Source organism: Pituophis catenifer, unplaced genomic scaffold (genome assembly GCF_029215685.1).
Source record: "Pituophis catenifer annectens isolate HBS135680 unplaced genomic scaffold, rPitCat1.0.hap2 SCAF_2, whole genome shotgun sequence".
Lineage (NCBI taxonomy): Eukaryota > Metazoa > Chordata > Lepidosauria > Squamata > Colubridae > Pituophis > Pituophis catenifer.
In genome coordinates, this window is record NW_027256882.1 from 40,599,527 (window position 1) to 40,619,048 (window position 19,522).

At 42.3% G+C, this 19,522-nt stretch overlaps 1 protein-coding gene across 2 annotated transcripts in view; it reads left to right on the forward strand.

Moving 5' to 3' along the window:
• The first annotated feature begins 387 nt into the window (after positions 1-387).
• The window catches only part of ABCF1 (ATP binding cassette subfamily F member 1), a 43,289-nt gene continuing 24,154 nt past the window's right edge, over positions 388-19,522 (forward strand). Inside the window, exons 1-11 of one of the 2 annotated variants that reach the window (XM_070936687.1) lie at positions 388-558; positions 5,766-5,812; positions 7,640-7,723; positions 7,866-8,004; positions 8,953-8,990; positions 10,300-10,413; positions 13,344-13,406; positions 15,031-15,108; positions 16,667-16,747; positions 17,679-17,753; positions 18,843-18,947. In XM_070936687.1, the coding sequence (XP_070792788.1) occupies positions 471-558; positions 5,766-5,812; positions 7,640-7,723; positions 7,866-8,004; positions 8,953-8,990; positions 10,300-10,413; positions 13,344-13,406; positions 15,031-15,108; positions 16,667-16,747; positions 17,679-17,753; positions 18,843-18,947 (912 nt within the window). In that variant the 5' untranslated portion in view covers positions 388-470. The remainder of the gene's footprint in view (positions 559-5,765; positions 5,813-7,639; positions 7,724-7,865; positions 8,005-8,952; positions 8,991-10,299; positions 10,414-13,343; positions 13,407-15,030; positions 15,109-16,666; positions 16,748-17,678; positions 17,754-18,842; positions 18,948-19,522) is intronic. The other variant, XM_070936688.1, reaches the window with a different exon arrangement.

Sequence of the window (19,522 nt, forward strand, 5' to 3'; positions counted from 1 at the left end):
CCGCCAAGCTTAAAGTTGCCAAGGTTGGAGAGCCCTGCTATATGCAATATAGTTCTTGTGTTAATATGCAATAAAAAAAGACAAGAACTATAAGTGGTCAGTAAGAGACTACAGTACACCGTTGAAGAAAATGCCCTTAGTTTATTGGCGTGTAAGAAGCCTCCCATCCTGAAGTCCAAAGAAAACCTACATTTTTAGACTTTTATTTACTGCCCTTCGACTATCTCTAAAACGACTCGTTCGCTCTCTATGATAGCAGGCCTTAAGGGCCTTTCTAGGAAGCGTCCCGATCTCTATCGTACAACCCGCTCGGCACTTTATAGGGCGATACTGTTCGCTCCTCCTTAGCGTGGTCGCTCTCGCGCAGGCGCAATAGAAAGGAGGCGTGCATGCGGGAAGCCTCTTTTTCCGGGCTTCGGAGGCGCAGGAGCCAAGTGGCGGCGGTGGGGAGAAAACCGGAGGGCTGAGCCATGCCTAAAGGAGGAAAGCAACACCACGCCCAGGAGGAATGGATCGGGGACGGGGAGGAGAAGACATGCCCCGCTCAAGGAGCTGGAGGTGCGATTTTGGGGTGCTGGGGGGGGATTCAACAAGGATAAACCTGGAAGGTTTGGGAAGGAGAGCTCAGAAGCCTCTTATTTGGAGAGTGAATTTGGGGTGGAAGGAAGGGTTTGAAAATTTGGGAAAAGTGGGAAAAGTGGGGAGAATAATTGCTCTGCAATCCCTCTCCTTTCCCCCCTCCCTCCTTGCTTTCTAAATAAGTTTACAGTCATAATACAAAAACAACAACAACACCGAAATAAGTAGCCTTCTTTCGAATAATTGTACATTTATTCAGAAGTTAAATAAGTCCCTCCGTAGTTAGTTCTTCCTAGAGAACTGGAAATGTAGACATGTCAGTAGCATTTCTAATACAGTTCATGTTGTCGATACACAGATAATCCATGTCTTATGATCCCCATCTGGACCACAGTTTCCATTGCTAAGCAAGGCAAATGATTTGTGCTTGACTTTTACGAACCATTTTGCCACAGTTAAGTGAATCCCTGCAGTTATTAAGTGAATTATGTGGTGGTTAAGCAAGTCCAGCTTCTCGCATTGACTTTGTTGTTGAGGGTGAATGCCTAAGGAGAAACTTAAAGTAAACCTAACTATGAATGCATTTGATTGTGTTTAGCTTCCTGACGTGTTTCTTCTCTCCATATGTCTAAACCAGCCTTCTCTCTCTCTCTCTAGTTTAGTCCTCCTTTTCACTTACCTAATTCAGTTTTCTCTAGCATATGTCAATGCCAATTGTCCAAACCATATTCACTGATGTGATGAGTTTTAGTCAAGGATGGGAAGGGATGATTTGAATGTAGGTACTCTTAGACAAGGCATATGATTATTTTAAGAGTGCTCCTGATAAATGAGATGATCGTATATTTTTTTGCTATCGCACATTTACACTGTTTCCAAAAAAGACACTGAAGGGGCTAAAAGTGAGTAGTATGTATTGTTATATTGCAGAGGTCTTCAAACTTGGCAGCTTTAAGACTTGTGGACTTCAACTCCCAGAATTCTGGGAGTTGAAGTCCACAAGTCTTAAAGCTCTCAAGTTTGGGGACCCCTGTTATATTGGAAATGCACCTGCAATGACCATAGCCTAGATAACAAACTGGGATAACTGCTTTGCAGAAAAGGCCAGTACACATTGCATGTTCTTTAACCAGTGGAGCTTAATTAATGTATGTTACTTAATTGATATTTAATTAAACTTTCTCCTTTCCTAAGAAAAAAGAGTAGGGAATCAAACATTATTTTGGCCAGGCTGATAAATATTCATAATACTGTAAGTGGATAAATATTGCAGTCCACCTAACCAAGATATATTTGTTCATAAATGTGGCTGTATAGTAACATTTTTGAGATTTTGTGTTACACTGTAGACAATCAGAGTGCTTCACATGCCCATTTTTTGTTGGTACAATTAATTCCAGTTGGAATTAATCCCAGTTGGATGGATTGAGAGAGCAGTTTGTAGCATCCTTTGTTCATAGCAGTTGGAGGGACATTTGCTGGTTTGTAGCATAATCTTTCATCAATTTGTGCTAAGATCTTCCATATGTTGTTTTTAACTCCTATCATTCTCATTCCCGCTTGGGAGGGCTGCACATGTCCATCCCAAATGGTATATATGTATAATGAGAGGATGAGAACTTCCAGAAGGCAGAGTTGGTGCACCAAACTTCCTACTAGAGAATTGCAGGTTTTCTGCTGAAAGCCCCAAACACTTGAAATTCAGCATATGACATTTTAGAGTCCCTTAAATCTCCTTGAGTTTGGTTCCACAGAGCCTAAATTTCCCTCTTTCCTCTCCTATTCTCTTCTTGCCAAAACCACATAGTTCCTCCTGATCCTAATTCTTGTGTAAGGTATCTTTCTCAATCTTCTTTCTGCTCTCCGTTTGCTGTATTGGGTTGCCTCCCATGCTGTGTTGCTGTGTTAAATTTCTTCCATATGTACCCACAACTTCCCTAGAATCTCCCTTGTTACCTTTCTCTGTCATTCCTTCATTTAGTCATCTCTAATCCTGGAGCCCCTTTTTCTAGCATAGTATACAAAATTATTTCCTCATCCTTAGCACAATATACAGCAAGTTTCATCTTCCTTAGCATGGCTGATAGGAGTTGTAGTCCAATGCATTTGGGAGGTGCCAAATGAGGGAGGTTGCTATGATTGCTTCCTGTTGTGAAGAAAGGGACAGAGTCATTGGCAAGACCTGAAGTATCAACTCCATTGATTCAGCATTTTTAATGCAAACCAGAAACCTGTTTACTGAACAACTCCCCAAATTCCTCACCATTATAGCTGTCATTGGACTGTCAGCAACTTCTGGAGATTCAGCAGATTCCCTGGAGAGCTGTGCCAGTTTTGTGTGGTCCAATGAAATCTCCTTCATTAATTTCATCTTGCGCTCGTATTGTAATGGCCTAATATTGCCCTGGAAATTTGTCAGAACATTCACAAATCCTCAGCTCCAAATTACAAATACCCAGGCACTTGACTAGGAACAGAGCTGGCAATTATATTAATTTTCCAGCTTGGCTCCTGGAGATTTAACAACTGTCAATGCCCTAATCTTTTTCCTAAGTCTGGGATGGGGGAAAAAAAGCTTCAACCCTTCTGCATGCAGCTATTAAAAGATCCTGGAAGCAAATACATACAGATCGTCTTCTACTTGCAGACTTTTCAAGTTACAAACTTTTGCTCATACAAACAAACCTGTCTGTAAAAAGCCCTGGAAGATGGGAAATAGTTTACGTAGCACCTCATACGTTTGGTTGGCAGCACCATTGCACCCTGGGAGGCTGAGCAAAGGCCATGTTGGACACTACCCTTTCCTATCTGTTCGCCAATCTTGTGTTTAGTTTTCAGGGTTCAATTTGGACGGCTCTTCCTTTGGTGACTGTGATTTACAGGTAGTCCTCTGCTTACAACGGTTCATTTAGTGACCAAAGTTGCAACAACACTGGAAAAAGTGACTTATGGCCATTTTTCACAGTTATGACCTCTGTAGCATCCCCATGATCATGTGATCAAAATTCAGATGCTTGGCAAGCAGTTCATATTTATGAATATGTTGCTGTGTCCCAAAATCATGTGATCTCCTTTTTGTGACGTCCTGACAAGCAAAGTCAATGGGGAAGCCAGGTAGAATAGAATAGAATTCTTTATTGGCCAAGTGTGATTGGACACACATGGAATTTGTCTTGGTGCATACGCTCTCGGTGTACATAAAAGAAAAGATACATTCGTCAAGAATCATAAGGTACAACACTTAATGATAGTCATAGGGAAACAATCAATATAAATCTTAAGGATTCCAGCAACAAAGTTACAGTCATACAGTCATAAGTGGGAGGAGATGGGTGATAGGAACCATGAGAAGATTAATAGTAATGCAGACTTAGTAAATAGTTTGACAGTGTTGAGGGAATTATTTGTTTAGCAGAGTGATGGCGTTCGGGAAAAAACTGTTCTTGTGTTAAGATTGTTTAAGATTAAGATTCACTTAACAACTGTGTTACTAACTTACCAACTTCAGCGTTCACTTAGCAACTGTGGTAAGAAAGGTCGTAAAATGAGGCAAAACTCACTTAACAAATATCTCACTTAACGGCAGAAATTTTGGGCTGAATCGTGGTTATAAATGGAGGACTATTTGTACAATATGCCCAGAATTAAGTGTAAGAATGATAACAGGGAGGGGGGGTAGTACTAAGAGGCATCAATCAATCACGATGGAAACAAAGATGGAGAAACATGCCACATCAATTCCAGCGGATGGGCCTAAACCATCACCCTCAGCTTTTCTGACACACACTACAATTATGTAAATTGAGAACTCTCTCCTAGATTAACCATCAAACAAAATAAGCATGGGTTTAGGGCACCAAAGAAAGAGGAGATCACAAAGACTTGGAGAGCCATTTTGTTGTAGTGATGGTGAATGTGCCAACCTAGAAACTAGGCCTCCCTTAGGCTTGAAAGCCAGCTGGGTGACTTTGGACAGTCACTTTCTGTAAATTGAACTCTCACAATAATATCGTTGCGGGAGAAAATAGGAAGCAAGAGTATTAGATATGTTGGCCACCTTGAGTTATATATAAAAAGATGGGATAAGAATTTAATACGATAGTAATAATTTAGGCACTCAGATGACTTTGAAATGGGTCATGAACTACAAGTAGTCCTCAACTAACCATTCATTGAGTGACCATTTGAAGTTATAACAACATTGAAAAAAAGTGACTTGTGACTGGTTTTCCATTGGAACATCTCCATGGTCACATGTCCAAAATTCAGATAGCAATAGCAATAGCACTTAGATTTATATGCTGCTTTACAGTGCTTTACAGCCCTCTCTAAGCAGTTTTACAGAGTTAGCCTATTGCCCCCCAACAATCTGGGTCCTCATTTTACCCACCTCGGAAGGATGGAAGGCTGAGTCAACCTTGAGCCTGGTGAGATTCGATCTGCCAAACTACTGGCAGCTGGTGATCAGCAGAAGTAGCCTGCAGTACTGCACTCTAACCACTGCACCACCGCGGCTCATCAGATGCTTGTCAATTGGCATGTATTTATGACAGTTGCAGTGCCCTTGTGATCACATTTTGTAACCTGATAAGCCAAGTCAAAGGGGAAGCCAGATTCACATAACAATCATGTTAGTAATTTTAAAACCGCAGTGTTTCGCTCAAGAGCTGTGGCAAGAGAGATGGTAAAATGGAGCAAAATTCACTTTTAACTGGGTTGCTTAGCCACTGAAATTGTTGGACTCATTTTTATTTCTAAATCGAAGACTACCTGTATGTTGGTTTGGCTTTTTTTAAAAAAAGTACTATATTTGATTTGGATACTTACAGCAGTGTTTGTGAAAGTCCCTCTAATTTTATACACATGACACCAATTCTGGGAGGCACACTAATTGTGATTGATGTAACATCTCTGAGGTTCTGTGGTTCCTTTCGATTTTGATTCAAATAAAGACTTCAGCCTGCAGATCCCATCCAGTACTTTAATCTTTATATCGCGCTCATACGTTGCCAAGCATGAGAAATGGCTTTCAGTTTGCCAGTAATCCCGTCTTCCTATTCTCACTCTTTATAAGGCAGAGGAGTCTGTTTTTGGGTTGACCCAGAGTCACATGGTGAAAGTCTCGGAGCTTCTTCAAAACTATGGTACTTGTCAATTCTTGGTTTGATTATTTTTGTTTCTTTCAGACAAACTAGTAAAGAAGGCAAAGAAGGATAAAAAGACAAAAAAATCGGTAAGTTTTAGTCTTGTTGCTTAAAGGTTTTACCATAGTTCAAGAGAAACTAGGGTTTCTCAATAGCAGTAGCACTTAAACTTATATACCGCTTCATAGATTTTTAATGTCCTTGTGAGTTGCCATTTGCAAGTAGGCGGCAATATACATTTTCTAACTAAAATAAATAAATAATAGTGCTTTACAGCCTTCTCTAAGTGGCTTACCAAGTCAGCATATTGCCCCCCAACAATCTGGGTCCTTGTTTTACCAATCTTGGAAGGATAGAAGAGTGTTTCGTAGTCTTTAGGGGTTTCTGGAAGTAAAATTTGTGAAGCAGAAATCAAGCCCCTGTTTTAAAATGCTTCTCTGTATCCCTTAAGAAAAGTACCAATTAGCAGAACTCTTTAAATACGGGTCTGAGTGATCTGGTATAAGTTGGGGGGTGAAAGCTATTTTTGCATGGTTTTATCCAGATTGAACCCTGGACTTTGATTCCTGTAATTTCAGTAAGACACAGAAAAGACATAGGGAAGGGTCCTGAAACAAATTATTTTGCAATTGTTTGTTAAGAGCTGCCTAGGATCAGCTAGACATCAGCATGTGAGACAGGAGGCCATCTACACCCTTTAAATAATAAATCCCATCATCCTTTTGGTAGGCTAAGGAGCATGGCCCACATTGCTTCTTTTTAAATTCCTTTCCTAAGCCCAGAATGAGCGTGGTCAAAATACAGGTCATCCTAAACTTAGAACAGCTCATTTAGTGACTGTTCAAAGTTACAGCCACATTGAAAAAAGTGACTTATGACCATTGTCCACACTGAATGACAGTTGCAGCACCCCCATGGTCACATGATCAAAATTCTTAGCAACTGACTCGAATTTATGACAGTTGCAGAATGCCGGGGTTGTGTGATCCCCTTTTGCGGCCTTCTGACAAGCAAAGTCAATGGGGACGCCAGATTCACTCAACAGCCGTGTTACTAATTTTAACAATTGCAGTAACTCACTTAACAACTGTGGCCAGAAAGGTCATAAAATGAGGCAATGCTCATTTAACAACTGTCTCACGGTATATAAATTTTGGGGGTCAATTGTGGTCGTAAGTGGAGGACTACCTGTACACGACAGGGTTTTTTTGTAAGTGATGGAGCTAAAAAATAAAATCAGTGCCTTAAATCTTGCAGAAATTTAATATGTGCCCTTTCGTTACTTAAAAGCCTAATTCCGTTCCTTCTCAAATTCTATATTGTCTATTTGGAGATTTTTTTAATAGGAACATAATGTCAGCAGTTCAGCGGTTCGAATCCCTAGTGCTGCGTAACGGGGTGAGCTTCCGTTACTTGTCCCAGCTTCTGCCAACCTAGCAGTTCGAAAGCACGTAATAATGCAAGTAGAAAAATAGGGACCACCTTTGGTGGGAAGGTAACAGCGTTCCGTGCCCCTTTGGCGTTTAGCCATGCCGGCCACATGACCGCGGAGACGTCTTCGGACAGCGCTGTCTGTTCAGCCTTGAAACGAAGATGAGCACCGCCTGCTAGAGTTGGGAACGACTAGCACATATGTGCGAGGGGAACCTTTACCTTTAATGTCCTCATTTCTGTACTTTAACTTACACACACACCCCATGCACCTAAACATTGTTCCATCCACCCTGTAACATGTTATCTCTAAATAACATCCTCCTCTAATTCCTGAAAGTTCCTGCTCCCATCTCCTTATAGCTCCCAACTCCCAGAAAGTTACACACCCTTGCAGTAGGAGTGGCAGGATTCAAAATATCTTACTGATCTATGGTCAGTCTTTCTGCCACTGATTCTCCCAAATTTCTTTCCTGTGCCCCAAGTTCTTCGAGGAACTGGCTGTGGAAGAGAAACACTCCAGCGAGAATCAAGCAGCAGAGAAAGAAAAGAAGGAGCAGCAACAACAGGCAAGTCATTTCCAAATCGTCTTGTGGGGTAGGTCCTTGTGGACCCTGTGGTCAAGACGTTACTCCGTTGAGGGTAGCAGGTTGCCCATCCCTTGACCTTCTCTTTTTCTGTGCTGTTTGTGTGTGTGTCTTTTGCCGGCAGCAACAGCAAAAGAAGAGGCGAGATAAGAAAAAAGAGCAGAAGAAAAAACTGGCAGCAGAAGAGGAGGATGAGGAGGAGAACCAGCTGATCGAGAGGTTGAAGAAGCTGTCTGCCCAAGCCAGTGATGAAGATGAAGAAGGTGGGAGGCTGCAGTTTTCATTCTGCTTTTCAGATTCCTGTTAACCGGGGTCGGCCCTGAGTACTTGCGATACTCCTTGACCTGGTGTTGACTTCCTATCATTTAAGTTTACAAATGGCTGAGGCCTTGGGAGAGATTTCAAGGTTCCTGCCTGAGATCTCTCAAGGTTTCAGGGATGAGGGACACTTTCTTGCATGATTTCAGTCACGTTTGCCCGGAAGTGGATGTGTTCTTCAAGATCACCATCCTCTGCCAGTTGGGGTATGACTGGAATTGTAGTCCAAAGCACTTTGATTGAGGAAGGCTAGAGCAGGGGTCCCTAACCTGTGGGCCACGGTCTATTCATGTGGTGGGTGGGAGTGTGTTTGGGGATTGTTATGTGTGTTGGACCTGGTCTTTGGGTGTTAAGTGAATTTCGTTGTATGGGTATACTGTGTATACATGTACAATGACAATAAAATTATTATTCACAAGCCCCCCATGTGAGGGGCTGGCTGGTGTGCAGGCTTGCGTGTGCGCACACAGCCCCACTTGTGCAAGCGTTAGGGGCTTATGGCTCCACTCACGCAAGCGGTCACAGCCCCACTCACGTGAGCATGATGGGCTCATGTCCCCACTCACGCAATTGTCGCGGGCGCTCAAGGCCTTAGTCACACGAGCGTCATGGGCGCTCAGATCCTCATTTGCGCGAGCATCACGGGTGCTCTCAGCCCCACTCGTGCGAGCAACAGGCGCTCGTGTGCACATACACGCATGTGCTTACCCCTCCCACAAAACCATCCTCTCTTTCCACCTCCCCCCTCCAGCCACCAACCCAGAAAGGTTGGGGAACTCTGGGCTAGAGTAGGTCTTTCAGTTTGTGAGCTTTGATCCTGCTTACAGTCTCTAGATCACAATCCGATATGACTTTTTTTTTTTTTTTTTTTTTTTTTTTTGCTTCTCTTCCAGTGCCCATTCCTGTCACCAAAGCAGGCAAGAAAAATAAAGTAAGTCCCCGTATGCTTTCAAAGTACTTCTTTGCTGGACAAGAATGAGAGGTGAAAATGGAATGAGAACAGAATTTGGATGCAGTAAACCAACGCTTGCAAGCTTTAGCTCTCTCTCTCTATTGATTGGAAGGGAAGTGGTGGTTGAGTGGCTAAGATGCTGAGCTTGTTGATCGAACGGTCAGCAATTCAGCGGTTCGAGTCCCTAGTGCCACGTAACGGAGTGAGCTCCCGTTACTTGTCCCAGCTTCTGCCAACCTAGCAGTTTGAAAGCACATAAAAAATGCAAGTAGAAAAATAGGGACCATCTTTGGTGGGAAGGTAACAGCGTTCTGTGCGCCTTTGGCATTTAGTCATGCCGGCCACATGACCACGGAAACGTCTTCGGACAGCGCTGGCTCTTTGGCTTTGAAACAGAGATGAGCACCGCCCCCCTAGATTCGGGAACCTATGTGCAAGGGGAACCTTTACCTTTATATATTGATTGAGAAATGCAAAATATAGTATGGTGTACTTCAAAGTTTATGCCCTCCAGTGAACACAATGGTGCTCGAGTGAGCTCCATCAGCAGCAGATATTTTACTGCTAAGACACACTTCAGTTTATATGTCCTTAAAGCTGTTTTTAAAAAAATGGGGAGGGGGTTAGAAGGAATTGTGAATACATAATCAGAATAAACATAATTAACTTACACTGGGATGGGTATAATTAATTTAAGGAAATGGGTATTAATTTAATTTAAATAATCAAACATGGCTTCTAGATTTTGCTGAACTTCAACCCCAGCCAGCTGATGCTCAACCCCTCATTTAGATTAGTAGGTTTGCTTCCTATGTAACAGCATAGATAATAATTTGGCAAGAAATTAATCATTTGAAAATTACTAAATCATGTAATTCATTAAGATAATGATCTTATTGGAGGTTGTGAGCCATTTGATGATCAGGATTTCGTTACATCTTTAGACAAAAAAAAGTGCTTCAGAATCATATTCCTAACTCAATGCCTAAGCAGCCACTAATACAGTCTTGTCAGACTATGTTCCTTGATGGTGTTTCATGAGTAACTAAGGAAAAAAAGGAGGGGCGGTAATTCAACTAATTTTCTGTTGCTAGATTATTGTATCTTGATCAGAGGATCCTTGACTTAAAAAAAAAAAAATTAAAAGATTCTGTGGCCTGAAAAAAAATTGGAATTAGTTTACTCTGTAAACTAATTACTCCTTGATGAGGAAGTTCTATTACCTGGTTCTTTTCTTGACATTCTTCTCACTAGTTTTTTTTTTCCTTTCTTTCTTTGTCACCTTCAGGGAGGAAATGTGTTCGCTGCCCTGAACCAGGAGCAGAGTGAAGAGGAGGAGGAGGAGGAAGAAGAAGAAGAAATATCAAAGCCCATCAAACTTGACAGGAATAAGAGCAACAAGGTAAGCTGCATTTGGGAATAATCTAACGGGAGTGATTTGACAGTTAATTTTCCAGATTCAGGGTGGGCAGCAGAGGTGGCATTCAGCAGGTTCTGATCAGTTTTGGAGAACCGGTAGCAGAAATTTTGAGTCATTCGGAGAACCGGTAAATACCCACCTCTGACTGGCCCCACCCCCATCTATTCTCTGCCTCCCGAGTCCCAGCTGGTCGAAAGGAAATGGGGATTTTGCAGTATCCTTCCCCTGGAGTGGGGAGGGAATGGAGATATTACAGTATCCTCCACCAAGCCATGCCCACAGAACCGGTAGTAAAAAAATTTGAAACTCACCACTGGTGGGCAGCCTTATTTTATGTGGCCTTTAGCTGCATTTTTAAAATGTTACAAGCAATCCTGTCTTTCTTACCCTGCTATGTGGGAAAGGGTCAGAAAAAGAAAATGGTTTGTGTCAAAAAACCAATTATCTGAGGTAAAATGCCTTGGAGAAGACAGGCATTTCCTTCTGTGTTATATGTTTTTTCTAGGAGTCACTCTTAAGGTGATGCAGGCTTCAGTAGTACATGTTGCCCACCCTTGTAATGGGTACACTTGAATAAGAACAAGAAGTTGTAACGGGTGGGGTGGGCCATACCACGTGACCACAGAAAAAAATATCGGTATGCTTGCTGATCTTTTAAGAGTTCTGGATGTACCCTGGACTCCGTTCGAAGGCACGTAGCAATTGAGTTCACAAAGCTTAACAGGGTCACTAAGAGTTCTGCATGTTTTATGACTCTAGTCTGTAAGAGTGGAAGGAAGGGATAATTTTAACTCAAAATTCTGCCAGAGCAGTTATAAATCAGGCTACCCTCCCTGGTTAACCGTCCTTGTTAAAACCCCAAATCCATCATCAACTGTAGCAATGAAGTGGGGATGCAGATTAGCAGGAAATTAGCATGCTGTTCTATTCCAGCCAACAATGCAGAAGATGCAGCATTGATTGGCTTCATTATGTAAGCCCCACCTCTGCTTCCTACCTGGCCAAATAGCAAAGAGGCCATTGATGTAATGGATCCCATGCTAGATGGGAAGAAGGGAAGGGGGCTGTATTCCCCCATATGGTGGCCCTTGCCCTCAATTATTAGGATTGTATGTTGCCAGATCTAAAAGTAAATGGGAGGGGTCTGTGAGCCCAGTTGATGGCACAACCCAAATTTCCATTTTTTCCCCTTGATTTAAAGCTAGCTGTAATGCCTGCATGCAACCTTTTTTATTTTAAAATAATTTTTATTCAAAATTTTTAACCTTTAAAATCACAATTGCACTATTACAGCTTTCCGTTATCGGAATTTTTTCTTAATTTCAACTTATCTACAGGCCTATTGTTTTATACATATACATTCTTATTTCATAATTATTTATCTTTATACTATATACAATATTTACATGTCTACTACCACTCTAAAATATACATTTTATCCGTTTATTATCTATATCTGTACATTCGCTATACATCAATTTTAGACTTCTTTTCAAGCCAGTTATACCATCTGTTCCACGTCTCCTAATATGCTGTTTCCTCTCTGTCCCTTAATTCCATCGTTAATTTGTCCATTTCTGCATATTCTAGCACCTTTTTTATAATCATTGTGTTTGATGAAGTGTTTTCTTGCTTCCAATTTTGGGAAAATGTGATTCTGGCTGCAGTGATTATATGGAGCATGATGTATTGTGCATGCAACTTTTTTTAATTCTTGGGAAAAGCATGAAGGCAGAGGGCTACAGTGATTGATCAGAGTTTCTTCTTGCTAATGTGGGCTTCTTTGAGCACAGCAAGAATATACAGGAAGTCCTCAATTTATAACCATTCGTTTAGTGACCATTCTAAGTTACAACAGCACTGAAAAAAATGACTTATGACTGTTTTTCAAATGACCGTTGCAGCATACTCTTGGTCACAAAATGCAACTGGCTCGTACTTATGACGGTTGCAGTGTCCCGGGGTTATGTGATCACCTTTTGCCACCTTCTGACAAGCAGAGTCACTGAGGAAGCAACAGGGTTAGTAACTTAACAGCTGTAGTGAACAGCTGTGGCAAAAAATCATAAAATGAGACAAAACTCACTTAAACACTTAACAGCAGAAATTTTGGCCTCCGTTGTGGTCGTAAGTCAAGGACTCTGTTTAATTTTGTCGCCTATCTGGTTTTCTTTGGTCTTGACCTTTTCTTCAAAGCATTTAAAGTCTTATTTTATGGAAAGGACAGAAGGGTTTTCAGTGGAGCCGAGATGTGTTTTTCCAAATTCCTAGGCAGTGATAATGAAACAGTCAAAATAAATTCTTTTTCCTAATAGAAGAAATTGTAAATGTGTAGGTGTTCTGGTGGTCAGATTCCTCAGTTTTTCTTTTTTTCCCCCAATCTTGGAAGTTTTACCTTGCAGACATTTTTATAGCATGAGTATCAAGGATGACTTTCTGGCATTTTTCTAAGTAAAACCAGTTGTCAGGTGTGCTTCCTTCAAAGTCCAGGAAAGAATGACCCAAACTCCATTGTTTGTAGAGAAAGGTACTTTTACTAGAAAATGAAGTGATCGCAAGCAAGGAAAAGCAGAATCTAAGGCAACAGGCGCGAAAATTGCATATTGAAAGCATCCCCTCCTACTGTCCACCGTAAATCATCCAATCCAAAGGTCTCCCAGGGGTCAGGTGGAAGCACGCCTGGCAGCGTCATCAATCAGGAATGCCACGACCGTTGACCCGATAGCAACTTCTAAGATACAGTCCGGTGGCTTAAGTATCACTTTTGATTCCTCCAGATTCCTCCAGCACGCTTTCCCCCCCTCCCCATGCCACCTAGCTCTCCCCCCTCCCGTTACTATGGCAGCCAAAGCAGTAAAGGCGGAGGCTGACACCAGTACAAAAATAATCAGAATCCAACTTTATTTCTTTAGGCAGCCTCTGATGATGAAGAAACAAAGAAACCAGGAAAAAAAGCCTCTAAAACCAAACAAAAGGTCAGTCTGGATTGTCTGAAGTACAGGTAGTCTCAGCTTATAACCTCTTTCTGAGGTAAAAGCTTACGCAGACCACAGAAGAAAAACAGCATTCAAAAACGCTATTCCAAAGTCCCAGTACAGGTAGAACTGAATGTATCACAGTTTGTTTAATGACCAAAGTTATGACGACGCTGAAAAAAGTGACATATGACTGGTACCCACACTTCGGACTGCATCCCCCCAGTCATGTGATCCAAAATGGGATACTTGGCAACCGGCATATATTTGCAATGTTTGCATTGTCCTGGGATCATGTGATTGCCAGTCAGGGGACTTCTGACAAGCAAAGTCAATGGGGGAAGCCGGATTCGCTTAATGACTGCGTGAGTTGGTTTACAGCCTTAGTCATAAAATCAGGCATGGCTTGCTTAACAACTGCCTTACTGAGCAACATAAATTCTGGTCCCAATTGTCATGTCAAAGACTGCCTGTGAACTGAGGCCAGGCAATACTTGGTGCAGAGGATGAGGCAGGGGTGAAATCCTGACAGGTTCTGGAGCACCATAGTGGAAAGTTTGAGCAATTCAGAGAACTGGTAGCGGAAATTTTGAGTAATTCGAAGAACCAGCAAATACCACCTCTGGCTGGCCCTAAAGTGGGGTGGGAATGGAGATTTTACAATATCCTTCCCCCAGGAGTGTGTAGGGAATGGGGATTTTGCAGTATCCTTCCCCTGCCATGCCCACCAAGCCACGCCCACAGAACCGGTAGTAAAAAAAATTTGGATTTCACCACTGGAATGAGGGCTTGCAAGGATCCTAGTGGATTATTCACTCTGGAGGAAGGGGTCAAGTGAGGATTGAGCTTGGAGTTCTTACGCTGCCATAAATGGCATAAAAGCATGACCTCGCCCAGAATCTAGGAAGCCTTATCTGGCCATTCTCAGGGGAAGGCAAGCAGTCTGGCGAGATTCTTGTAACAGGGGAGACAAACAATAAAGTTTCAACCTGAGGCTTTTCACAAGTGGTTCTGGTTGGTTGCACCTGAGAAGAGGACCTTGCTATGATCACTTTATCAAAAAGGCTCAAGCTATAGTAGACATTGCTCAAAGAGATCTCTACATATATTTACCAGTTAAAGTGAAACATAAAAATGAATAAGCCAAGAACTTATCCCTTTAAAGCTAGATTTGTGGGAGCATTTTGTAGCTATAAGACAGTGAAGGAAATACAAATGGATTAGTACTTCTGCTGTTGCTTTATTCTTTCCAGGGAATTTATCCGGATATTGAAAAATGCTCCGTCACACAAATTATATCATATATAGAAATTATATTATATATGGAAAAAATTTCTCTTTCTTTGTTCATGTCTTGGAAGCCCATCATTCTGAAAAGGGGCCGGGCAGGGAAGTCTTACTCAGAGGTGCCTGCAAGGCATGCTCTAAAATTGATGACTGCAACGCTATGATCAAAACTTTACTTGTTTTTTTAATGGGCATCATACATGCAGTGCATATGAAAACCAAGTGGAGTTTCAATCACAGAACCGTAATCACCATCTTAATGTTTTTTTGACCTGTGAATATTCCTCTTCTCACTGGAAAAATGAATAGAAATTGAATGTCTGCCTCTCTTACTCAGGAAGAGGAAGAGGAGGAGGATAAGGAAGACACAAAGTGGAAAAGCAAAAAGAACGAGAAGAACAAAGGAAAACAACAGGTTTGTGGCTTCAGTTGTATCCTTCATAATTGATATGCAATGTTAGTGGTCAGTTTTGTAGCTTAGTATTGCTACGTATACTAAGTATTGCTTAGTATTGCACAGTGGTTAGAATGCAGTACTGCAGGCTACTTCTGCTGACTGCCAGTCTACAACTGCCTACAATTTGGCAGTTCAAATCTCACTGGCTCAAGGTTGACTCAGCCTTCCATCCTTCCCAGGTTGGTAAAATGAGGACCCAGATTGTTGGGGGCAATAGGCTGACTCTCTAAACTGCTTAGAGAGGGCTGTAAAGCACTGTGAAGCGGTATATAAGTCTTATTGCTATTGCTATTCCCTTTCAATGCGGAATGGGACAACTCGCAGCAGGACAATTCAACAATTCAATTTAATTATTTCGTATAATTTTAAAATTATTTTATTTTTTCATCATTCACATTTCATTTCGTCCCTCCTATTCCATCCTTTCTTTAATGATTCTGTTCCACCATTTCTTTGATATTAGTGTAACTCTTGTCCCATGGCGAGTTGTCCTGGCGAGTTGTCGTAGACCCCCTTTCAATGTGACTTAGTTTGTGTAAGGTGGAGCATATTGCTATGATAAGCCTTTTCTAATTAATTTTCAACCACCATCATATTTGTCAAGGAGACTGATCAAATTTGCTAGTTTAAACATAGAACATAGAGCTGAAATAATACCCTTGGACTGGAGTATCCTTTTGTTTTTTAATCACACAGTAAATCTTTCTTTTTTCCCAAATTTTTTTGAGTCAGTTTTGACTCCTGGTGACTGCAGTTTTCTTGACAAATTTTGGAAAGGCTTGTCTTTGTCTCCCTTCTATCGCTGAAAGAGAGTGACTAGCTCACATTCCCCCAGCTGGCAATGGGACTACAACTCATGGTTTCTCAACCTCATGGTCTCTTAACCTCATGGTTAAGGTTAGTGCCTTAACCACTAGCTCAGGGGTGTCGAACTCAAGGCCTGTGGGCCAAATCCAACCCGCAAGGTGGTTAAATCTGGCCTACGGGGCCGGCCTGGAAATAGCAAAGGACCAGCCTCTGGCAGCTGCGTAAGCCCCCCCCCCCCCCCCGTGCCCCGTTTTGGCCACCAGGGTGCTGCAGGAGAGTGGCCAGCTCATCTCCCTTGTCCAGCCCACGGAGAACTACAATGGTGATTCGGCCCTCGAGGAAATCCAGTTTGACACCCCTGCACTAGCTCTTAAACAGTTCAAATGATACACATATCCATACTACTAGTATCACAGAAGAGATGTGAGAAAATGAGGACATTAGTCATTATACAGGCTGGATGGTAGACAGTTTCTATGACAAGGGCCCGGAAGAATGGACAATCACCAGGGAGACTCAGTATCTACAGGAAGGAGAAACGAAAACACAGATGCAGATCCTTACATTCATCCATCACTTTTGCCTCCAGAAGAGCACAGGAAGAAAAACAGATATATATATTTCCTTATTGTATGGAATTTGTGCTTGGCTGAGTTATTCTATATGTCTTTCTCTCTCCCTCCCTCCCCCTTTTTTTTTTTACATTCAGAGAGGAGGCTCAGCATTTGCCACCCTGGCTCAGAGTGATGAGGAGGAAGCTGAAGAAATCAAGCCCAAGGAAAAACTTAAGGTATAAGAGAAGAGAAATGTGGAAAATGAGAGTTGAAGTCCACAGAGAGCAGCTGATGGATAGATCACTAACTAAGCTCCGATTGGGATTGCTTGTTGGATGGTCAGTTGGGTAGAATTCAGGATTTGAGCCCCATCTTTTCCAGGTGATGCCAGAATTGGAGCCTAAATATTGAAACACTGATCTAAACAGGAAGTGGTCTCTTAAATCTCTATCTCCCCCCACCCCTCTATTCAATCTCCAAGGAGTAACAACTATGAAGGCTGCATCTGTGGCATTATTCTCTCTTATCCTTGTAATCAGAATATAGGTAGTCCTTGCTTACGGATCTCTCATTCAGCAACTGTTCGAATTGTGATGGCATTGAATGAAAGGGCCATAAAAGAGCCATCGTTCCCCACCCCTAATCTAGTGGGACAGATGATAGGGTGCTTTCATCCAGGGGTGATATCTACCTACCTTCCCTACTGGTTCGGAAGTGCGCATGCATTTGTGCATCATATGCAATTTTGGACCCTCTGCGCACGCGCAAAGCCTGCACATGCACAGAGGGTAAAAAACAGATTACTTCCTGGTTAGAACCAGGAAGTAATGATGGGCGGGTAGCAGAGCCTCGCACTGCCGCCACTACCAGTTCTCCGAACCACCCACTGCCGCTACCTGTTTGCCCGAATTGGTGCAAACCGGTAGCATTTCACCTCTGCTTTCATCCCTACTGAACAGAAAGCAGACTATTTTGAATTAAAAAATTGTTTCCTGCCTTATGGAGGGGTACTTCCTAGTTTCTCAGTAGGCTGGTGGTTTTTAATGGGTCTATTTCAGCAGTTAGATTATTTGCAAAGCTGGGAGAGAGTTGGAATTACTGTTGCATTTTTGTTTTGTTTCTCTTGCTTAACAATGTTTATGCCCATTTCCTTGCTTTTCATTTTAGGCTGGAGCCAAACAAGCTGCTCAATCTGAAGAAACTACCAAGAAAACAAAAGGGAAGAAGAACCAGCCAACCAAGGTAAGCGTTCACAATCTAACGAAGAAGCCAGAACGCCCAATTTTGATGGTTGTGTGGAGGATGCAAGAGATTTCATTACTGCTCTGTCTTGCTGAGTTACAGGTAGTCCTCGATTTACAACAGTTCGTTTAGTGACCGTTCATAGTTAACAACGGCACAGAAAAAAGTGACTTATGACTGTTTTTCACACTTACAACCATTGTAGCATCCCCACGGTGATACGATCAAAATAGAAATGCTTGGCAACTGGTTCATATTTATGACGTTTGCAGTGTCCCAGGGTCATGTGATCCCCTTTTGCGACTTTCTGACAATAGCAATAGCCCTTAGACTTATATACCGCTTCATAGTGATTTACAGCCCTCTCTAAGCAGTTTACAGAGTCAGCATATTGTCCTCAACAATCTGGGTCCTCATTTTACCCACCTCAGAAGGATGGAAGGCTGAGTCAACCTTGATCAAAGTCAGTGGGGAAGCCAGATTCACTTAACCCTGTTACTAACTTAAAAACCGCAACAATTCATTTATCAACAGTGGCAAGAAAATTCGTAAAATGGGGCAAAACTCACTTTTAACAAATGCCTCATTTAGCAACATAAATTTTGGGCTCCATTGTGGCCGTAGGTTGAGAACAACCTGTATTGCCTTTTTCAGCAAGCTCAGATCTGCTATTTCATCTTTTGTACTGACGTCTCCATCTTAGATAAGTCAAGAGCCTTGGTGGTGCAGCGGACTAAGTGCTGTTATGTAGCACTTAGCTGCCAGCTGCCTGCAATTAGTGCAAGTTCAATTCTCACCAGGCTCAAGGTTGACTCAGCCTTCCATCCTTTCGAGGTAGGTAAATTGAGGACCCGGATTGTTGGGGCAATAAGCTGACTTTGTAGAAACACCGCTTATGGGGGGCCAAAAGCCCTAATAAGCAGGTATATACAAAAGAATGAAGGCTATTGCTATAAGTGCATTGTAAGCCGCCCTGAGTCTTCGGAGGAGGGCGGCGTATAAATTGAACTAATCAATTAATCAATCAATCCTTTCCAGTATGATGTATAACGTATTCTTTTCTTGATGATGGCTTCTTCATCGTTGCAGAATATGTTTGCTGCTCTAGAGGCAGAGGAGACAGATGAAGAAGATGATGATGGAGAGGAGGACTTCACTGAGGAGAATGAGAAATCCAAACAGGACAGCCAGCCGGTAAGGATCCAGTTCTCTATGGCAAGGATCCCCAACTTGTGCGCCATGGCCCACTACTGGTCTTCAGCCTATTCGCAATCAGGTTGTGTGAATGACCGGCTGGTGCGTGCATATGTGCATTGTCCCACTCATGTGAGCATCGCAAGCACTCTCAGCCCCACTCGCATGAGTAATGAGTGCTCACATGTGTGCATGCGCATGTGCCTGCTCCTCCCACAGAACCATCCCCTCTTTCCTCCCCCACTGCGGGCCACCAACCCGGAAAGGTTGGGGAACTCTGCTCTATGGTGAAGTATGAACCCATTGGCTTCCTCTGTGCTACCCCTTCTTACATATGTGTTCTGACCTAGGCTTTCCAAGAGCATGAAACAGACTCCTTGTCCCAACAAAAACCCCTTTTTATTAAGTTACTGTGAATTCCTCTCATTCACATCCAGCAAAGTCTTTTTCAAGGGAGAATTTACCGTAGCAGACCTTATCCGGCTTGGAGAGCTGTCAGGCTGATATCTTCAAAACTTGGAAAGAAGTCTCCAAGAGTCATGAATCAATTAAGCAAACTAATTGTCTCTTGCAAA